The sequence below is a fragment of the Hetaerina americana genome, unplaced genomic scaffold (assembly GCF_022747635.1).
Source record: "Hetaerina americana unplaced genomic scaffold, ioHetAmer1.1.p SCAF_2, whole genome shotgun sequence".
Lineage (NCBI taxonomy): Eukaryota > Metazoa > Arthropoda > Insecta > Odonata > Calopterygidae > Hetaerina > Hetaerina americana.
Window position 1 is genome coordinate 32,717,983 of NW_027286763.1, and position 15,854 is coordinate 32,733,836.

Below are 15,854 nucleotides of genomic sequence, written 5' to 3' on the forward strand. Positions count from 1 at the left end.
TTTATACACTGAAGTCATGAACGGGAAATTTACCAGCATAGAAATTGTTCTTCCCCGCACAGTTTGATACTCGGAAGGAAGAGTCTGCTTCATGTTTTGATGATCTTTGTGACCTTGACGGAAAAGTTCATGTACCTTTAGCTTTGGCAAAACGGGAGATAACGCGGTTTTTCCTCATTCATCCTCAGCTTAAGTTTGCTTTCAACAAGAGGCATGTCATCACGCCTGGGATTTCCAATTTGAAAGTACGAATGTAGAATTGGAATGATACACCCCATCGATTCCTTTAGCATCATAAAACCTCTGTCACAAACAATTATATTAATAGAAAGACACTTATTAGTTGATTTTACTTTAATTCCGCGTTTTGTGCATAATATTTAGAATTATAAATCATTTATAGTAGGAGTGTTGTTAAGAGTACATGCATAATCTCTACTTCAGCCTCCTGTACTTTGGTAGTCGATAAGAAACTATAAATATGTCCTGAGTACACTCATATTTTAATTGATTAGAAGTTTAATGACGAAATTAAAAATTATTTACCCATTTTAAATTTGAGATATGAAATTACTAATACTTAAATGAATATACTTGCCAGAATTCAATCTAGAGGCCATTGCAAAGCAATCCTTTTCCATAATTTTAATGTATGTTAAGTTTTTCGGATATTTTTTGTTTCTACGTTTAATGATTAAAACAGTAACTAAAAATGATTTACTTGTAATGTAATTTATGATAAAATCTTATTATTATTATTAGGTAATGTACCAATTAAGGTAGGTTTTGGTTGGACAAAACTACCATAGAAATATTTGGTGAATCCTAACAAAATACATTCCAGCAACCTAGTCTGTATCACGCCCCTCTTCATCTCTGGGTAAGATGTTCCTCCCTTCATACCTTCCAACATGCCCATCCTGTTCCTGCCCTTTCCTCGTTTGCCTAACATTCTTTCCTGTATTACAGTCTTCAACATCCCTCTCGTTTAATACGCCCTTCATCCATTTTTCCTGCCTCCTTTGCATTTCTCCCAACAAAGCCCTTTATTCGCCCAACTAGATCGCGAGCTACTCTCTAGAGACTTAGAATATATCTCGGAATGGTGCAATAAATGGGGATTAACACTTAATATAGATATATGCGCAGTTATGAAATTTTGGAACAAAGGAAGCGAGGTACAGGATATAAACTACACAATAGAGGGTTCAGTATTGACTACGGCAAATCAAGTTAAATATTTGGGGGTTGTTCTAACACCACGCCTTTCATGGGGAGCACATAACAGGACAATATGCGGATCAGCTTTAAAGAAACTTGGCTTCATTAAACGGGTGGTGGGGAAATGTAATGAAAATGTTAAAGAGAGGTGTTATTTTGCTCTAGGTAGACCTCATTTGGAATATGCCGCAAGTATTTGGGATCATTGGGAGAAAATTTAGCAAAAAGAATTAGATAAAGTCCAGAGAAAATCCGCTAGATTCGTTAAAAATTGTTACGATAATAACACAAGTGTGACAGATCTCTTAGGGGATTTAGGCTGGGAACCACTTGAAGTGCGGAGAGAACAAGCGAGGCTTAGACTTTTAGAAAGGTCCAGAACAAACGAGTTTAACTATGACACTGAAGGAATTATAATGGCCCCACACTACTTAAGTAGATCAGACCACAAAGATAAACTAAGGGAGATAGATTCCAGGACAGATAGGTACAAATACTCATTCTTTCCCCGAACAATCAGAAATCATAATAGTAAGAAACCGAAGTCACTTTAGATATATTGAAAACATTGAATTTACAAGTCGGAGCAAAGTTAAACCCTGTAAGGCTGTTAGGTATACTTTCAGGTACATGTGCTTGTAAGATGTAGTTTGAGTGTTTGCATGTGTGTGGGGTGTAAGTGTTCATGCATGAATGTATGCCATGTTTTTTTTTGTGGATGTATGATTTTGTGGTTATTGCACGCGGTTTTTTTTTCTTTTCTAAATTACGGGTGGTGTCCTAACACCCTAACACCCCCCGTCACACGCCCTTGCGGCGGCTTGCGGGGTATTAAGTAGATGTAGATGTAGATGAACACACCAAGTACTTCCTCATTTATTTTCGTTTAGGTCCATTTCACCTTCTCTATTATTTTTTACACCCACATTTCAAAAGCCTCTAATCTGCGTCTTTCGTCCTGCTTCAATGAAACGCTCTCCCTAGCTTTTCCCACAAACCTCATTCTTTTCTTGCATTTTCCCTATTTTATTATTCTCTATCTTCACTGTCACTTAATTTCAGTATGTGTGTACGAGTACGTGGATCCTTAATTTATAAATGCATGTTTGTATGGATGGGTGTATAAGTATGGGTCGCACCCATAAGTGGAAGGACTGATTTTTTTACAAGAATTTTATTGACGATATACTTACATCGACTTAATAATCTTCAAAATATGCTCCTTTAGCTGCTACACACTTAGTATAACGTTGCTCCCATTCCCCGCTGGAAATTTTCTTTCGGGATGCCGTCGATGACCCTCGTCGAAGCCTCTTGAACGGCCTTTATCGAGTCAAAACGTCATCCCTTGAGCTGTCTTTTCATCAGGGGGAAGAAGAAGACGTCCGGTGGTGCCAGATCGGGAGAATAGGGCGGGTGCGGCAACGTGGCAACGCCGTATTTGGCCAGGAGCTGTCTGACGACGAGCGCGCCATGGCACGGCACGTTGTCATGATGAAGCACCCAGCAGTTTGCGATGGCCGGTCGGACTCTTTTCACGCGTTCTCGGAGGTGGGTGAGCACCTGCACGTAAAAGTTCGCATTCACAGTCTTCCCTGGTGGGTCAAACTCCTTGTGGACCACTCCATGACGGTCGAAAAACACAATCAACATCGTTTTGATTTTTGATTTGCTCATGCGAGCCTTTTTTGGACGCGGAAGTGTGCCATTCCGCGGATTGTCTTTACGTTTCGGGGTCATATTGAAAAACCCATGTTTCATCACCAGTTATCACATTGTCCAAACAATTTTCATCTCGGTGCAAATTAGCTAACACTTCTTCGGAAATGCGCACACGCGTTGCCTGTTGGTCGACACTCAGAATTTTCGGCACCATCTTGGCGCACACCTTGCGCATGGCCAAATCCTGTGAAATAATGCGTTGGACGTTGGATGCAGACAGATCCAACTGGTCTGCAATTTCTTCACTGGTTAAGCGTCGGTCTATGTTCAGCAGTGTCCTCACTCTGTCCACATTCGTGTCGGTTCTTGCCGTCGACGGCCGTCCGGAGCGATGGTCGTCTTCAACGAGCTCCCTACCCTCTTTAAACAACTTGTGCCACTCAAATACTGTTGAACGGCTTAAGGCAGTGTCCCCATAAGCCTGCTTGATCAAGTCGAGGGTCTCAGTTTCCGTCTTCCCGAGTTTCGCACAAAACTTCACGGAATAACGTTGCTCTAAATTCAGATTCATTTTGTTTTTCGACGCGGACAAAAAACTTGCTTCACTAAAAACGGTGTCCTCACTCAACGACAGCCCGCAGGCGACTGAGGTTGGTGTCGGTCTGTTGCTAAGAGCCCCCTCCACCTCACCCCGCAAAGCAGACCCCCCTCCACCGCTCCGTTCGCGCCAGAGAATATCAGTCCTACCACTTTTGGGTTCAGTCCTGTATGTGCGCAATTATGTATTTATGTATGTATGCATGTATGTTTATATGTATATGTGTGTTGTATGTGTGTGTATCTGTATGTATATGTGTATGTATGTGTATGCATAAATATGTATACATATGTGTATGTGTATGCATATATGCATACCTTTTTTTCTTTTCGATGTGCAAATCTGTGCCAAATGAATTTATGTCTATCTCTATGTATTTATGAGTACATATGAATGTAACTATAAGTTTAATACCCAATATAATATGTCTACGAAGATGGGTTAATTGGAAGAAGGGACCATTAGTTCTCAATTTCGCCTAAATAAAGACCTCTATCTATCTATCTATCAATAGGCACTAATCTGCGCCGTATATAGCTATGCTCCATATCAAAGTTTTTACGAGTCTTTTCTTATCATCCTTAATCAACGTCCCCGTCATCAACTCCCCCCTCCTTGTGAAAGCCTCTTTGCCTAGCGCAATTCTTCTCCTTACGTCCCTACTACTAAAACTTCCGAGATACGTAAACTGTCCTACCAGCTCTAGTTTTTCCCTCCTATTTTAATATTTAGCTTAGCCTTTTCCTTTCTAGAAATCGCATAACCTTTGTTTTATTAATATTGATTCTTCTTCCATACCTGCCGCACTGAATTTCCAATTCACTCAGCAATGCTTGCAACCCCTTGGCTCACTGACAAACTAAAGCTTGGTCATCAGCGAACCTGACTGATTTTACTAGTTACTCGCCCACTTTCATTCCTGCCTCCAGTTCTTCCCATGCCTCTTTAATTGTTTCCTCCACATGCAGGTTGAACAACAGCGGTGATAATGGGCAACCCTGCCTTACACCTCTTCATAACACTTTCCATTCGGACTCCGCGTTCCCCCCTCACACTTGAGCAATCTGAGACATGCACAGGTTGCGGATTAGCCTCCTTTCCTCCAAATCCATTCCTATTTTCTGCAGTATACTTTTGTGTTTTTCCCAATTCATTCTGTCAAACGCTTTTTTGAAAGCTACGAAACAGGCAAATACGTGCTAATTGTATTCTATATTCCTCTCGATAAATGATCTCATTACTGCAATGGCAGCACGCGTAACTCTCCCCTTTCTAAACCCAAACTGGCCATCCCGTAAGTAATCGTTTGCCTTACTCTCTATCCTTTTGTTTATCATCCCAAGAACAACTTTAGCTGCGTGGGATATCAAACTTATTGTCCTGTAGTCCTCAAATGATGTAGCCTTTACCTTTTTCGGAATAGGAACTAAAACTGATCTCACTGAGCCTTCCGGCCAGATTCCTTTCTCATAGATACTGCAATTCAGCCCAAATAGCCTCTTCCTCTCATATTTTCCTAAACGTTTCAGTAGTTCCGCAGGAATGTTATCCACCCCCACGGCCTTATTTAGTTTCATCTTCCTTAAAGCCCTTTCTATGCCATCTTCGAGTTTGCCTGGACCTAAGCTTTCTTCTGAAACTGAAAATTCTAAATATATTTCTTGACCTATGAAATTTATATCTGCATCTACATAATATCCCGCAAGCCGCCGCAAGGGCCTGTAGCGGGTGTACCAAGTCATTTTCTTTAAAGGGGAACCAAGATACATTTAAACTTTACATAATAAGGATCACACATACCCATGGTGGCGCGTGCATTCATGCAGAAATATTTTAACATGCACGAATGCAAATACACATGCTTAGGTTAAAAAATAAATAACACATCACGTATATAATTATCAAAGTTATAATATCTAATCAAGGAAGGTGTATCAAGGATATGTAAGCATAGAAAGCAAGGATATTTATCTATTTGTGAAATTACTAATTGTTGCATTGAAGTTGGATTACCTTAGTTAAGATTTAGCTAATGAAAGGCAATCCACGATTAACGCAATAATTCTTGAGCCAGCACATGAATTTTCTTTTGCGAACCTATGTGGGAAAAACCAATCAAAGAAAATGAAAGAAGGTACATAATTAAGATTTAAACTAGTTGGCATTGACTTAAATAATTACCTATGAAGAATATTAAAATGAGATGAATATGTTGTATTTTGGAAACCCCAATTTTTATACGAGCCAGACATTATCATTGAGGCATGATGAAAACCAAGTAAGTTAATGAAGGTTGAATAAATATTAAATTGATCCAAATGCAAAAAATGTATAGTTTACTTAAAAAAATCCATAAACCCAGTAATCAACCCGAATGTCGGTTTAGTAGGTGATGGTAGAGTTTACCCAGTACTAAGCCCTATACGGCGTGTGAAATTCACACATCAGGGTAGGGGGGGCCAGTTCCTTTCCCTGTGCCGGTTACGGTTCCCCAGGGAGACCTGGAACCCGAAAATTTATTTTAGCTTGGGTAGAGCTGCAGCTACCCAGAGTGCCCTAGCCCGGTAGTCGAACCCGGGACCCTCCGGTCAGCAGTCTAACGCTCTACCCACTGGACTAAAGCGACCAACATAGTTTACTAATTTTGGTGATTTTAACTACCACGTTATTATTATATAAATGTGAATGGTGAATATATTTTAAAAATATGGAAAAAAATGATAAGGAGTAGTGGTATAATAACACCCACTTTGCGACACCGATAAAGCTTACGGGCTACAAAGTTGGCCTATTTCTTGGTTTCAGAAATTGTATGCTTAACACCTTTAACTTGTAGGAAAGTGTCCTTCCATTAGTTTTAATGAAGAGAAGTTTTTATTCAATATCTTGCGAAAACATCAAATGTTTTGCTCGTGGATGTTTGCAGATAGTAACCAAAACTATAATTGCTTTGTATCGGATGGTTATGATACATTTTCACTAATAAGAGATCTAGCAGAATGGTAAACTGTTTAAATTTTACTCATTTTGAAAACATTAGGCCGCATTGCATGTTTTACGCAGGGCATAAAAGTCAGCGGAACAGACCAGGAGTGAGAGAGTTGACTAAGCGGTGAGACTTTGCTGTTTATTCCTGGTAACTGAGCGAAGACGCTCATAACTAAACATATACTTACACTTTTATGGGGATTAAATTTCCATTCTTCCCTGGTTGTTATAAGTTTAATTTCAAATTCAATATGAATATTTTCCACCAAGAGACGCCAGAAACTGTTTGATTTTTTTATATGGGTTGACGTAACACCTTACAAACTTCATTTGATTCTGATATTAATTCTTAAATTAATTGACAAATACATTAATACCGACAATGTCTTCAAAAAATTTTAAAAATTACTTATAAGTTGTGCCCATTCCTGCATCCATTAAGAAACAAGCAGTTTTATAGAATCATTTTTATTAAAATATTTTCAAAGACTTTTGAAAAAGACTGGCATGTTTAGAAGTTTTCATTAGTAACATGTGAATTTATTAATGTAAATTAAAAAACAAGGAATTTTATTAAAATGTTTTATTATTTTTTCACAAATACAAATATAAAAGAGTGGTACATATGACTAAAAAAAGATATTTTAAGAAGAAATATGAAATATATCAATACAATGATTTTTATAAAAAAAGATGATAGCACCAATACGGAATATGACAATTTAAACAGTACAATATGTCGAAAAGATGGAGGAAACATAGTTCTTCGCCGCATTTAATAAGTCGTCCAACAAAGTCGTGTTGTCCGTCGCATTCTATTCCAGCAATTTAACTTCCGAGATGGAGGGTGCGACGGTATTAAAAGCGGTGAGAGTAGCGGATGCCGCCGCCGTATTCAGGCCTGCCCGTGCCGTATCTACCGCCGTAGTCCCTAGAATAGTGCCCGTGGACGTCCACCCGCCCCCTGCCGTCGTTAGACTGCCAAACGTTGCCCTCCCCTCTGGCCTCCACTCGCCGGCCTCCTCCTTCGCCCCTGCTAACCGAAACATCCACCTGACCCCTGTCACTGGACCCCCCGGACTGGCCACCCCCCTGAGGGACGTTTGCCCCCGGCTGGGTGCTTCTCCTGGAGCGGGCGCCAACAACCGACTCCTCCTCCGAAGGTATGAACTTCGGCTGTTGTCGTGAGAAAGATGAAAGCAGAAACAAGGATGAGAATACCACATTTAGCTCACTGATGACAAATACTCTACAGTCAATAACCTTGCAGTATAGTGCTAAAGAAAACACTGGGTTAAACTGGAATCTAAAGTTGAAAGGAACTAATAGACTTTTGGGGAAAAATATTTAGTAAATTAATCCCCCGGCTATTGACTAATTAATTTACAGATGTATTTTTAATCCATGAACCTTGCTGCAAGCGGCTCCGTAGTTAGTTTTTAATATTATATTGTCTTTTACTTCCGTTGTTAATTTTTACGTTTTAATATCAGGCACTTACCTCATCTTCCAATGGGATTTCTCTGCTGAATTCCGTCGACATGGTCCTTGACTCAGAAACCGGAACGATGAAGTCCATAGGAGTTAGATATTGATGGAGAGGAATCATTCTTCCATGACGAATGTCATACAACGCCGCAATAGGTTGCACTTCTGAAATAGGTATCCTCGGATATGCGGCGACCAATCCCAGGAATGCCGCGGACAGCAGCAGCACAAATGTTTTCATCTTTCTTCACTGTTCCAAACTGAATATACTTAGGGATTATTTTAGAGTATCTGATATCTTTAAACTCACTTGCTAAACCTTCAGCGTATGATTTAGGCACATAAAGCAATGGTATGTTTTGTTTTGCACAGCAACTTCGTCCATGCTAATACTCACCAAATATCCAGCCTCTTCGTTGATAGAATGGACTCCTTCTCACAATGGATGTATGGAAGGTTGATTGCTGCCCTCGCTGTTGGGGTTGCTCGAATGGTGTTCGTGCTTGATGCGATCCATCTTTTATACACTGAAGTCATGAATGGGAAATTTACCAGCATAGAAATTGTTCTTCCCCGCACAGTTTGATACTCGGAAGGAAGAGTCTGCTTCATGTTTTGATTATCTTTGTGACCTTGGCGGAAAAGTTCATGTACCTTTGCCTTGGTAAATCGAAAGATAACGCCGTTTTTCCTCATTCCTTTTCAGCTTATGTGTGCTCCAATCAATTGGCATGCCATCACGTTGGGGATTTCCAATTTAAAATTACGAATGTAGAAATGAAATGGTACGCGGTATCGCTTTATTTTGCATCACAGAATCTCTTTCACAAAAGGTTATGATAAAAGAAAGACACTTACTAATAAATTTTACTTTAATTCCGCGTTTTTTATGTAATATTTATAATTTGAAATCATTTGAACATAGCAGTGATGTTAAGAGTGTATGCATGATTCCTCTTTCAGTCTTGTGTACTGTGGTAGTCGATAGGAAGCTATTAACATGGTCTGGTTATACTCATTCATTCCCTGACCTGAAATTTAATTACGAAATTAAAAATAAATATGCTATTTTTATTGTGAGATGTGAGATGGCTAATACTTTAATGAGTGTACTCGCCTGAATGCATAATATGGGATATTGCAAAACAATCATTTTCAATTGTTTTAATTTATATTAAGTTTTCTCAGTTATTATTTGGTTTGCACGATTTGCGATTAAATACAATCCCTTATCATGCATATGTGGGGAACGCCAAGTAAGTTAATGAATTTAGTCTACATGTTTTTTCCGGTTAGATGGACGGGCGGGTGTTGTTTTTTTCTGGCTGGGTTTGGGGGAGTGGATTCTCGGGAAATGCTGGAGGCCGGTGGCAAACTGCTCCGAGCCTCTGAGGAGTGTAGATCGTTCCTTTGCTCCGTCATGAGCCGGTTGTAAGATCAGCTGTTCTCCACAAAATTTTCCGTGAAACTGGAATAAACCTAGGAAGAGACTTATGATATGCTCAAGGCATCTTATGCGGACAAGTCCATATGAAAATTGGATGTTTTTAGTGGCAAAAGTTCTTTTGGGAGGGTAGAGAAAATATTGAAGACGGCAGACGTTTAGGACGCCTTTCGGATTCAAAAATTGACAAAAATCTAGAAAAAGTGAACGTAGTTCTGGCCAGCAAGCGCTTATTAAGTGTTTGCATGAATGATGAACTAGTCATGCCTAAAATTAATGTAAATTGGCTTGCGACCGAAAACATGGGTATGAGAAAGGTGTGTGCGAAGTCTGTACTACGAGTGGTCTCAGATGAACAAAAAGGAACTCGCTCGTGGATCTGCAAAGAGCTTCTTGATCATGTGAATGTAGATTGAATTTGTTTAGTTAATGCTCCGCCAGACTTCTTTCTCTGCCTCTCATCCGTTTTGAAAGGACGTACCACGGCTTGGTGAAAGCGTTACAGTGATGGCATACGAGGCGTGGGAAACCTGCTGACAGCGGTGTGTAGACGCACAAGGGACCTACTGTAAAGAATTTTGAGAGAATGTATCAGCTCTGGGAATAGATTATTTAATCATTTCCGTCGTGCTACTTTTGGGGCAGCTCTTGAAGATAATAAATTATACCCTACGCGAAAAAGCGTTAATTTTCATATATACTTGCTTTCATTTTACAGAACGCCCTTAAATAACTGTGATTGTTGAATGTTGTGAAAAATATGGGAAAAAATATTACAATTTATGATTTAATATTACCCACTTCGCTTCACCATTAAGGCTTCCGAGCTCTGACTTGAACGTTATTCAGTGGGTGTTAGTACTAGTTTTTCAATAGTCGTTTCCTTTATATGAAAAGGGTTAAAACTATATTAGTAATGAAGCACACTTTCTATGTAAATTATTTGCGAAAAATATACATATTTGACGCGGGGAGGTTAACAGAAAGTATATTTATCGAATGGTTGTGATTCGCTTTCATTGATGATAAATTTAACAGAATCGCAAACCGGTTGACTTTTATTCATAATATAAACATTATGATGTAACGAATATTGTCTCGATAATTATATATGTTAACTGATTCGCCCAGGAGGAGGAGGATTTCGTTGGGGGTACCAATGTTGTCAGTTTCTATTATTTGTATGAAGATAAGTATGCCACCATGGTTACTTGGGATTTGTAATGAATTAAATTTCCAATCTTTCCTTTGAAGTTTATTTTTTATTTCATGCAGACGGAATGAAGCAGTAATTCCAATTCATCTTATGCATGTATATTCACTTTGTCTGCAAGACTCAAATAGTTTACCAGGAAGTTTTATTCTACATATATTACTTTCCCATTCTGCTTGTGTAAGGCAATAAAGATCATCACATTTTTATCCCAGCGCGCTGTTAAATTAGATGCACTGAAAATAAAGTGAACTGAAAAAAAGCTTGAGATAGAAACCTAGAAGTTTGACTAAGTAGGTGTGTACAATATTTTAGGGCGAGAGCCCATTGACTAAAGTATATTATGGATGTTAGAAATGTCATCTATATCAATAATTCCTTATTAGCGAACACAAACGAGGGGAAAAAGAAAAGTTCTCGGCCTGGCAATAAAATACTACGATTTCCGGTTAAAAAATGATTCCATTTTTCTATATAATCTCCCTTGACTTCAAATTACTCGGTCCAGCGTTATCCAACAGCAGTATTACTTCCCGGAAGTGACAGTCTGGAAGGCTGAGAAAATATCCATTTCAATTTCTTCATTGGACGGGAATCATTTACCAGAAAAAAACTGTCTTCAAGTTTGGGAACAGATGGAAGTCCGAGGGTGCTAAATCAGGGGAGAAGAGGGGAGAGAGCCAAGCAAATCATACCCCAAATCCCGTAGTTTTTTCATCGCCAACGTACCTTTGTGAGCAGGTTACAGTAGGTTTTCCTAGTGAGAAATGATTTTTTTTCTTCTAGCCTGGCCTAATCTTGCGAGTTTTGGCATCCAGCTGGCCAAGAAGAATGGATTAATATTCGCCAGTAATTGCTCTGCCTTTTTCAAGGGAATCAATTAACAGGATACTTTTCGCATTCAAAAACAGGCTGGCCGGCAGATACGATCGACTTTGCTTTCTGTGGCGCCGAACCACCGGCTTCCACCCTCTGCTTCGACTGCTGTTTCATTTCTGACGTGTAGTAGTGGACCAACGTCTCATTCATGGTGACAAATAGCCGCAAAAAATCGGTCGCTTCTCTTTTATTGTCATCGTGAAATAGTCGTTCCATGATTTTATTTTAGCCAGAAGCACTAATAATACCTTATTTAATAAAACATTGAACCAAAGAAAGAAAAATGGTGACGGAAAATATTAATTTGTCATTGGGATGGAAATTACGGTATTTTTTCTTTTGTAACACTATGGCACTTACTGATCATTATGGTAACAGTACTATGGACTTGTAAATTTTGTCAATTGAATTTGATACATCGTTTGCTAGTATTAAGATTTAAAAATGTATATATTTTACAATTTTATTTCATTATTTAATCAAACCTGCATGAAATAAGTAATGAAATGTGAATATGAGGTTTTATGCTTGTAAAATATATTTTGTAATTTAGAATTATAACAAATTTCTTTTTCAAGCTCTTCCATTACTTTAATGCTTATCAGGTATTTTAGAAAATAAATCTAAAAAAGTAAACACAATTTTCTAAAACTCAATGTTATTGAAGCTCGCGGGACCATTATTTTTTTGTAACACCGAGGTGATATATATATTTCGATAGATTTCATTGCATTATAAGTCATTACACATGTTTCAGCCATTATATCTTTGCCACGATTGAAATCCATCAGAGATATATTTTGAATCAATTATTATTTTACTGCGAAAGATAAAATTTATCACCGAATTTCACTCAAATATACATGGTCGCGATAAAAATTGTCAGTATATTTAATTATATTTTACTAAATTTTCCAAAAAGTGTTCCTTTTTTTAAAAACACGACTCCCTATAAGTGTACCCTTTCACTTTTCTATTGTTTCCTTTTTACAATTCTCTTTTTTAGTGTAGCTCTCCGCACTGCCCCTGGCATTTTTCTCTCGCACTCTCAAATCTTCGGTCAATTACTCCAACTACTATATTCCCAATCCCATTCCCCTAACAATCGTATGAATAGTAAATACGCTTCTTTTCTCAAATATCTGCACACAAAGTAAGTAAACGTACACAAAAAAAGAAAGAATGAATAAGCCCCACTTAACAAGTGCGGCTTCTAGAGGATTGTCGTATGATAAACAAATGGTCGCAGGTCGCAAAAACGCAGCTCGAATGCGAGTATTCGACCAGCGTTTTTTCATAACTGTTTTGATTTTGAGGGTGTTGTGAATTACGAATTTGCTCCAAGAGGTCAGATGATCAACAAAGAATATTATGTTGAGGTTCTGAAAATATTGCGCGATTCCGTGAGAAGAAAATGACCGCGTCCTGGTCAAGCGGTGACAGCCTTTTTCACCACGATAATGCGCCAGCGTATTCATCGAACCTTGCGCAGCAATTTTTGGCAAAAAACATGATTGTACAACTTAACCAGCCTCCGTTCAGTCCTGACATAGCTCTCTGCGACGTTTGGAAGAAAATGGCGCTCAATAGATAGCAGTTCGACGACATCGAGACGATTCAGAGTGTTGCGGCTCGCGAGCTGAAGGCCATTCCAAAATCTGCGTTCAAGGACTACTTTAAGATGTTGAAGCATCGCTGAGAGCGTGTGGTTCAATCAAACTACTTCGAAGAATGCCACGGCCCGGATGACGAATATTAGCACCAACGGATGGAGATATGTACGCAGGTCGGTTAGTTTTAGGACACACCTCTTATATGAATTTTTGACAGTCACAAATGGTATTATCGGATAAAAAGAATGAGGTAGAGGAAAGATGAAAAAATATTTACTTGACGAAACAGAAGAAACGTTGAGGAATGAGTATTTCGTGTGTAATCGATCCTATTTGGGCAATGTTATTCCTATAATCATCATCAAAAAGAGGGATTTACGGATTGAAAAAATATTTCCGAACGTATAGTCATCTTTTAAAATATAACATGTGGTGTACCTGGGGTTGGTAACTTTGTTCCACTATATTACAAGTTTATTATAGAAGCGCAGCAATATATATGTAATAATTTGATTGACGTGTGGTGTATTGTATTATATGTAATTGCTTAATTTTTTTAATTTATCTTTTTTTCTTCCCGATTAATGCTTGTAAATGGGATGGGGATTCGCTTGTTTTGTTAAAGAGATTTGTGTTTTGAAGTCTGATTTTATCATTTATCTTTTGCGATTATTTGGGACTTGTGTGCCACCTAACACTGTCTATCAGCACATGTGTATTTCTAATAATAATAATAATATGCCCTTTGGAAGCAATGTTTCTGCATTTCATCAAATATAGGTGTAACAATCCACCAACAACTGGATGTAGGACTGGAAGCGATATTTGGGTTACACAGTAGGAATACCAGAATTCTATTATTGGGTGTATCCATACTTGCGTGAATTAAAAAACTGTGAGTTTTTATGAAATTGATTTATTTCATTTTTACGAACACTAATAAAAAGAAGTAGCACATGTGGCATATGGAAATAATATTTATAGAAAAAATATGAAATAAAAAAAATACAATGAATTTTATACAAAAAGATGCTTAGAAGGTCCCGGCGGCGAGTGTTTTTAGGATTCTGGAGACCTTTAATGATATTATTACAGGTACAAAATACAGAATATAGTCATTTCAAAAATTAAGTATATCGAAAAAGACAATTCTTCGCCGAATGTGATAAGCTGTCCAACAGAGGCGTGGTGTCCGCCGTATTCTATTCCTGCAGTTGACTTTTCGAAACGTAAGGCCCGAAGGTATCAGAAGCGGTGAGAGTAGCGGATGCCGCCGCCGTATTGCGGCCTGCCCGTGCCGTGTCTGCCACCGTAGTCCCTAGAATAGTGCCCGTGGACGTCCACCCGCCCCCTGCCGTCGTTAGACTGCCAAACGTTGCCCTCCCCTCTGGCCTCCACTCGCCGGCCTCCTCCTTCGCCCCTGCTAACCGAAACGTCCACCTGACCCCTGTCACTGGACCCCCCGGACTGGCCACCCCCCTGAGGGACGTTGGCCCCCGGCTGGGTGCTTCTCGTGGAGCGGACGCCAACAACCGGCTCCTCCTCCGAAGGCCTCACTTTCGGCTGCTACCGTGAGAAAGATGAAAGCGGAAACAAGGACGAGAATACCACACTGAGTACACTGTTGACAAATACTATAGAATGACTAAACTTTTAGCATAGTGGTAGGGATATAATTGGATTAAACTGGACCTTAACGATAAGAGGAACAGACATTTGGGGCAAAAATGTTTTATTAAATATATTCGCCGGCTATTCATTAGTACAATGTTAGATGCGTTTTTAATCCATAAAACTTGTTGCAGGTGACTCCGTAATGTTTATATTTTTTTAACATCATATCATCTGCGACCTTCCGTTCTTAACTTGAACGTATTAATATCCGCCACTTACCTCGTTTTCCAAAGCGATTTCCATGTCCATTTCCGTCGATATCGTCCTTGACTCAGATTCCGGACCGTTGAAGTGCAAAGGCGTTGGATATTGATGAAGAGGAACCGTTCTTCCGTAATGTATATAATACAATTCCGCAATAGGTTGAACTTCTAAAATAGGTGCCCTTGGATAGGCGGCAACCAATCCCAGGAAGGCTGTGGATAGCATCAGCGCCAGTGCTTTCATCTTTCCTTTTTTTCAGTAGTTCCTGATAGCTCTACAGTTAAAATTTTATGGATTATTCAACTGCATCTGATATTTGAAAATTCTCTTATTCTATCTCCACCGTATGATTTAGATATGTAAAGGATGTCCAGAATTGTTTTGCAGAGAAATATCTTATATGATACTACTTACTAAATATCCTGCTTCCTTGATGGTAGTGTAAAGCACTCCTCAGAAAATATCTGCGTTAAATTGTACCCTCACTATCGGGGGTGTTCAAATGATGTTTCTGCCTTCTGCGCTCTATCTTTTATAGCCTGAAGGCAGAATCGGGAAATCCTCTCTTTTTGCTTTCATTGAAATGGTTCTTCCCCGCACAGTTCGACACTCGGAAGAGAGTGTTTCAATGGTTGGTTATCTTTTTGACCTTGACGGAAAGTTCTTGTACCATTTGCTTTGGTGCATCAGGAGATCATACGGTTTTTCCTTACTTTCCTCATTCATCTTTAGCCAATGTAGAGATATGCTATCTCGCTGGCGATTTCCTTAATGGACTTACGAATATGAAATTCGGCCAGTATACGCCATTAAATAATATATATTTAAAATCTCTATCTTTAATTAAAATTACACCAACTGGAAGCCGCT

At 39.0% G+C, this 15,854-nt stretch overlaps 1 protein-coding gene and 1 long non-coding RNA gene across 2 annotated transcripts; both read right to left on the bottom strand.

Annotated features, from left to right (window-relative positions):
- Positions 1-7,037: 7,037 nt before the first annotated feature.
- LOC139687625 (uncharacterized) lies at positions 7,038-8,444 on the bottom strand. Its single transcript, XM_071584862.1, has 3 exons — positions 8,355-8,444; positions 7,971-8,217; positions 7,038-7,645 (listed from the first exon to the last, which is right to left on the bottom strand). The coding sequence occupies exons 2-3, from the start codon at positions 8,196-8,198 to the stop codon at positions 7,328-7,330; spliced, it is 546 nt and encodes a 181-aa protein (XP_071440963.1). The 5' UTR covers positions 8,199-8,217; positions 8,355-8,444; the 3' UTR covers positions 7,038-7,327.
- Positions 8,445-14,006: 5,562 nt separating this feature from the next.
- LOC139687584 (uncharacterized) lies at positions 14,007-15,483 on the bottom strand. The gene is made up of 3 exons (XR_011700648.1): positions 15,399-15,483; positions 15,000-15,258; positions 14,007-14,672 (listed from the first exon to the last, which is right to left on the bottom strand). It is a non-coding gene; the product is annotated as an uncharacterized lncRNA (long non-coding RNA).
- Between the last annotated feature and the right edge of the window lie 371 nt (positions 15,484-15,854).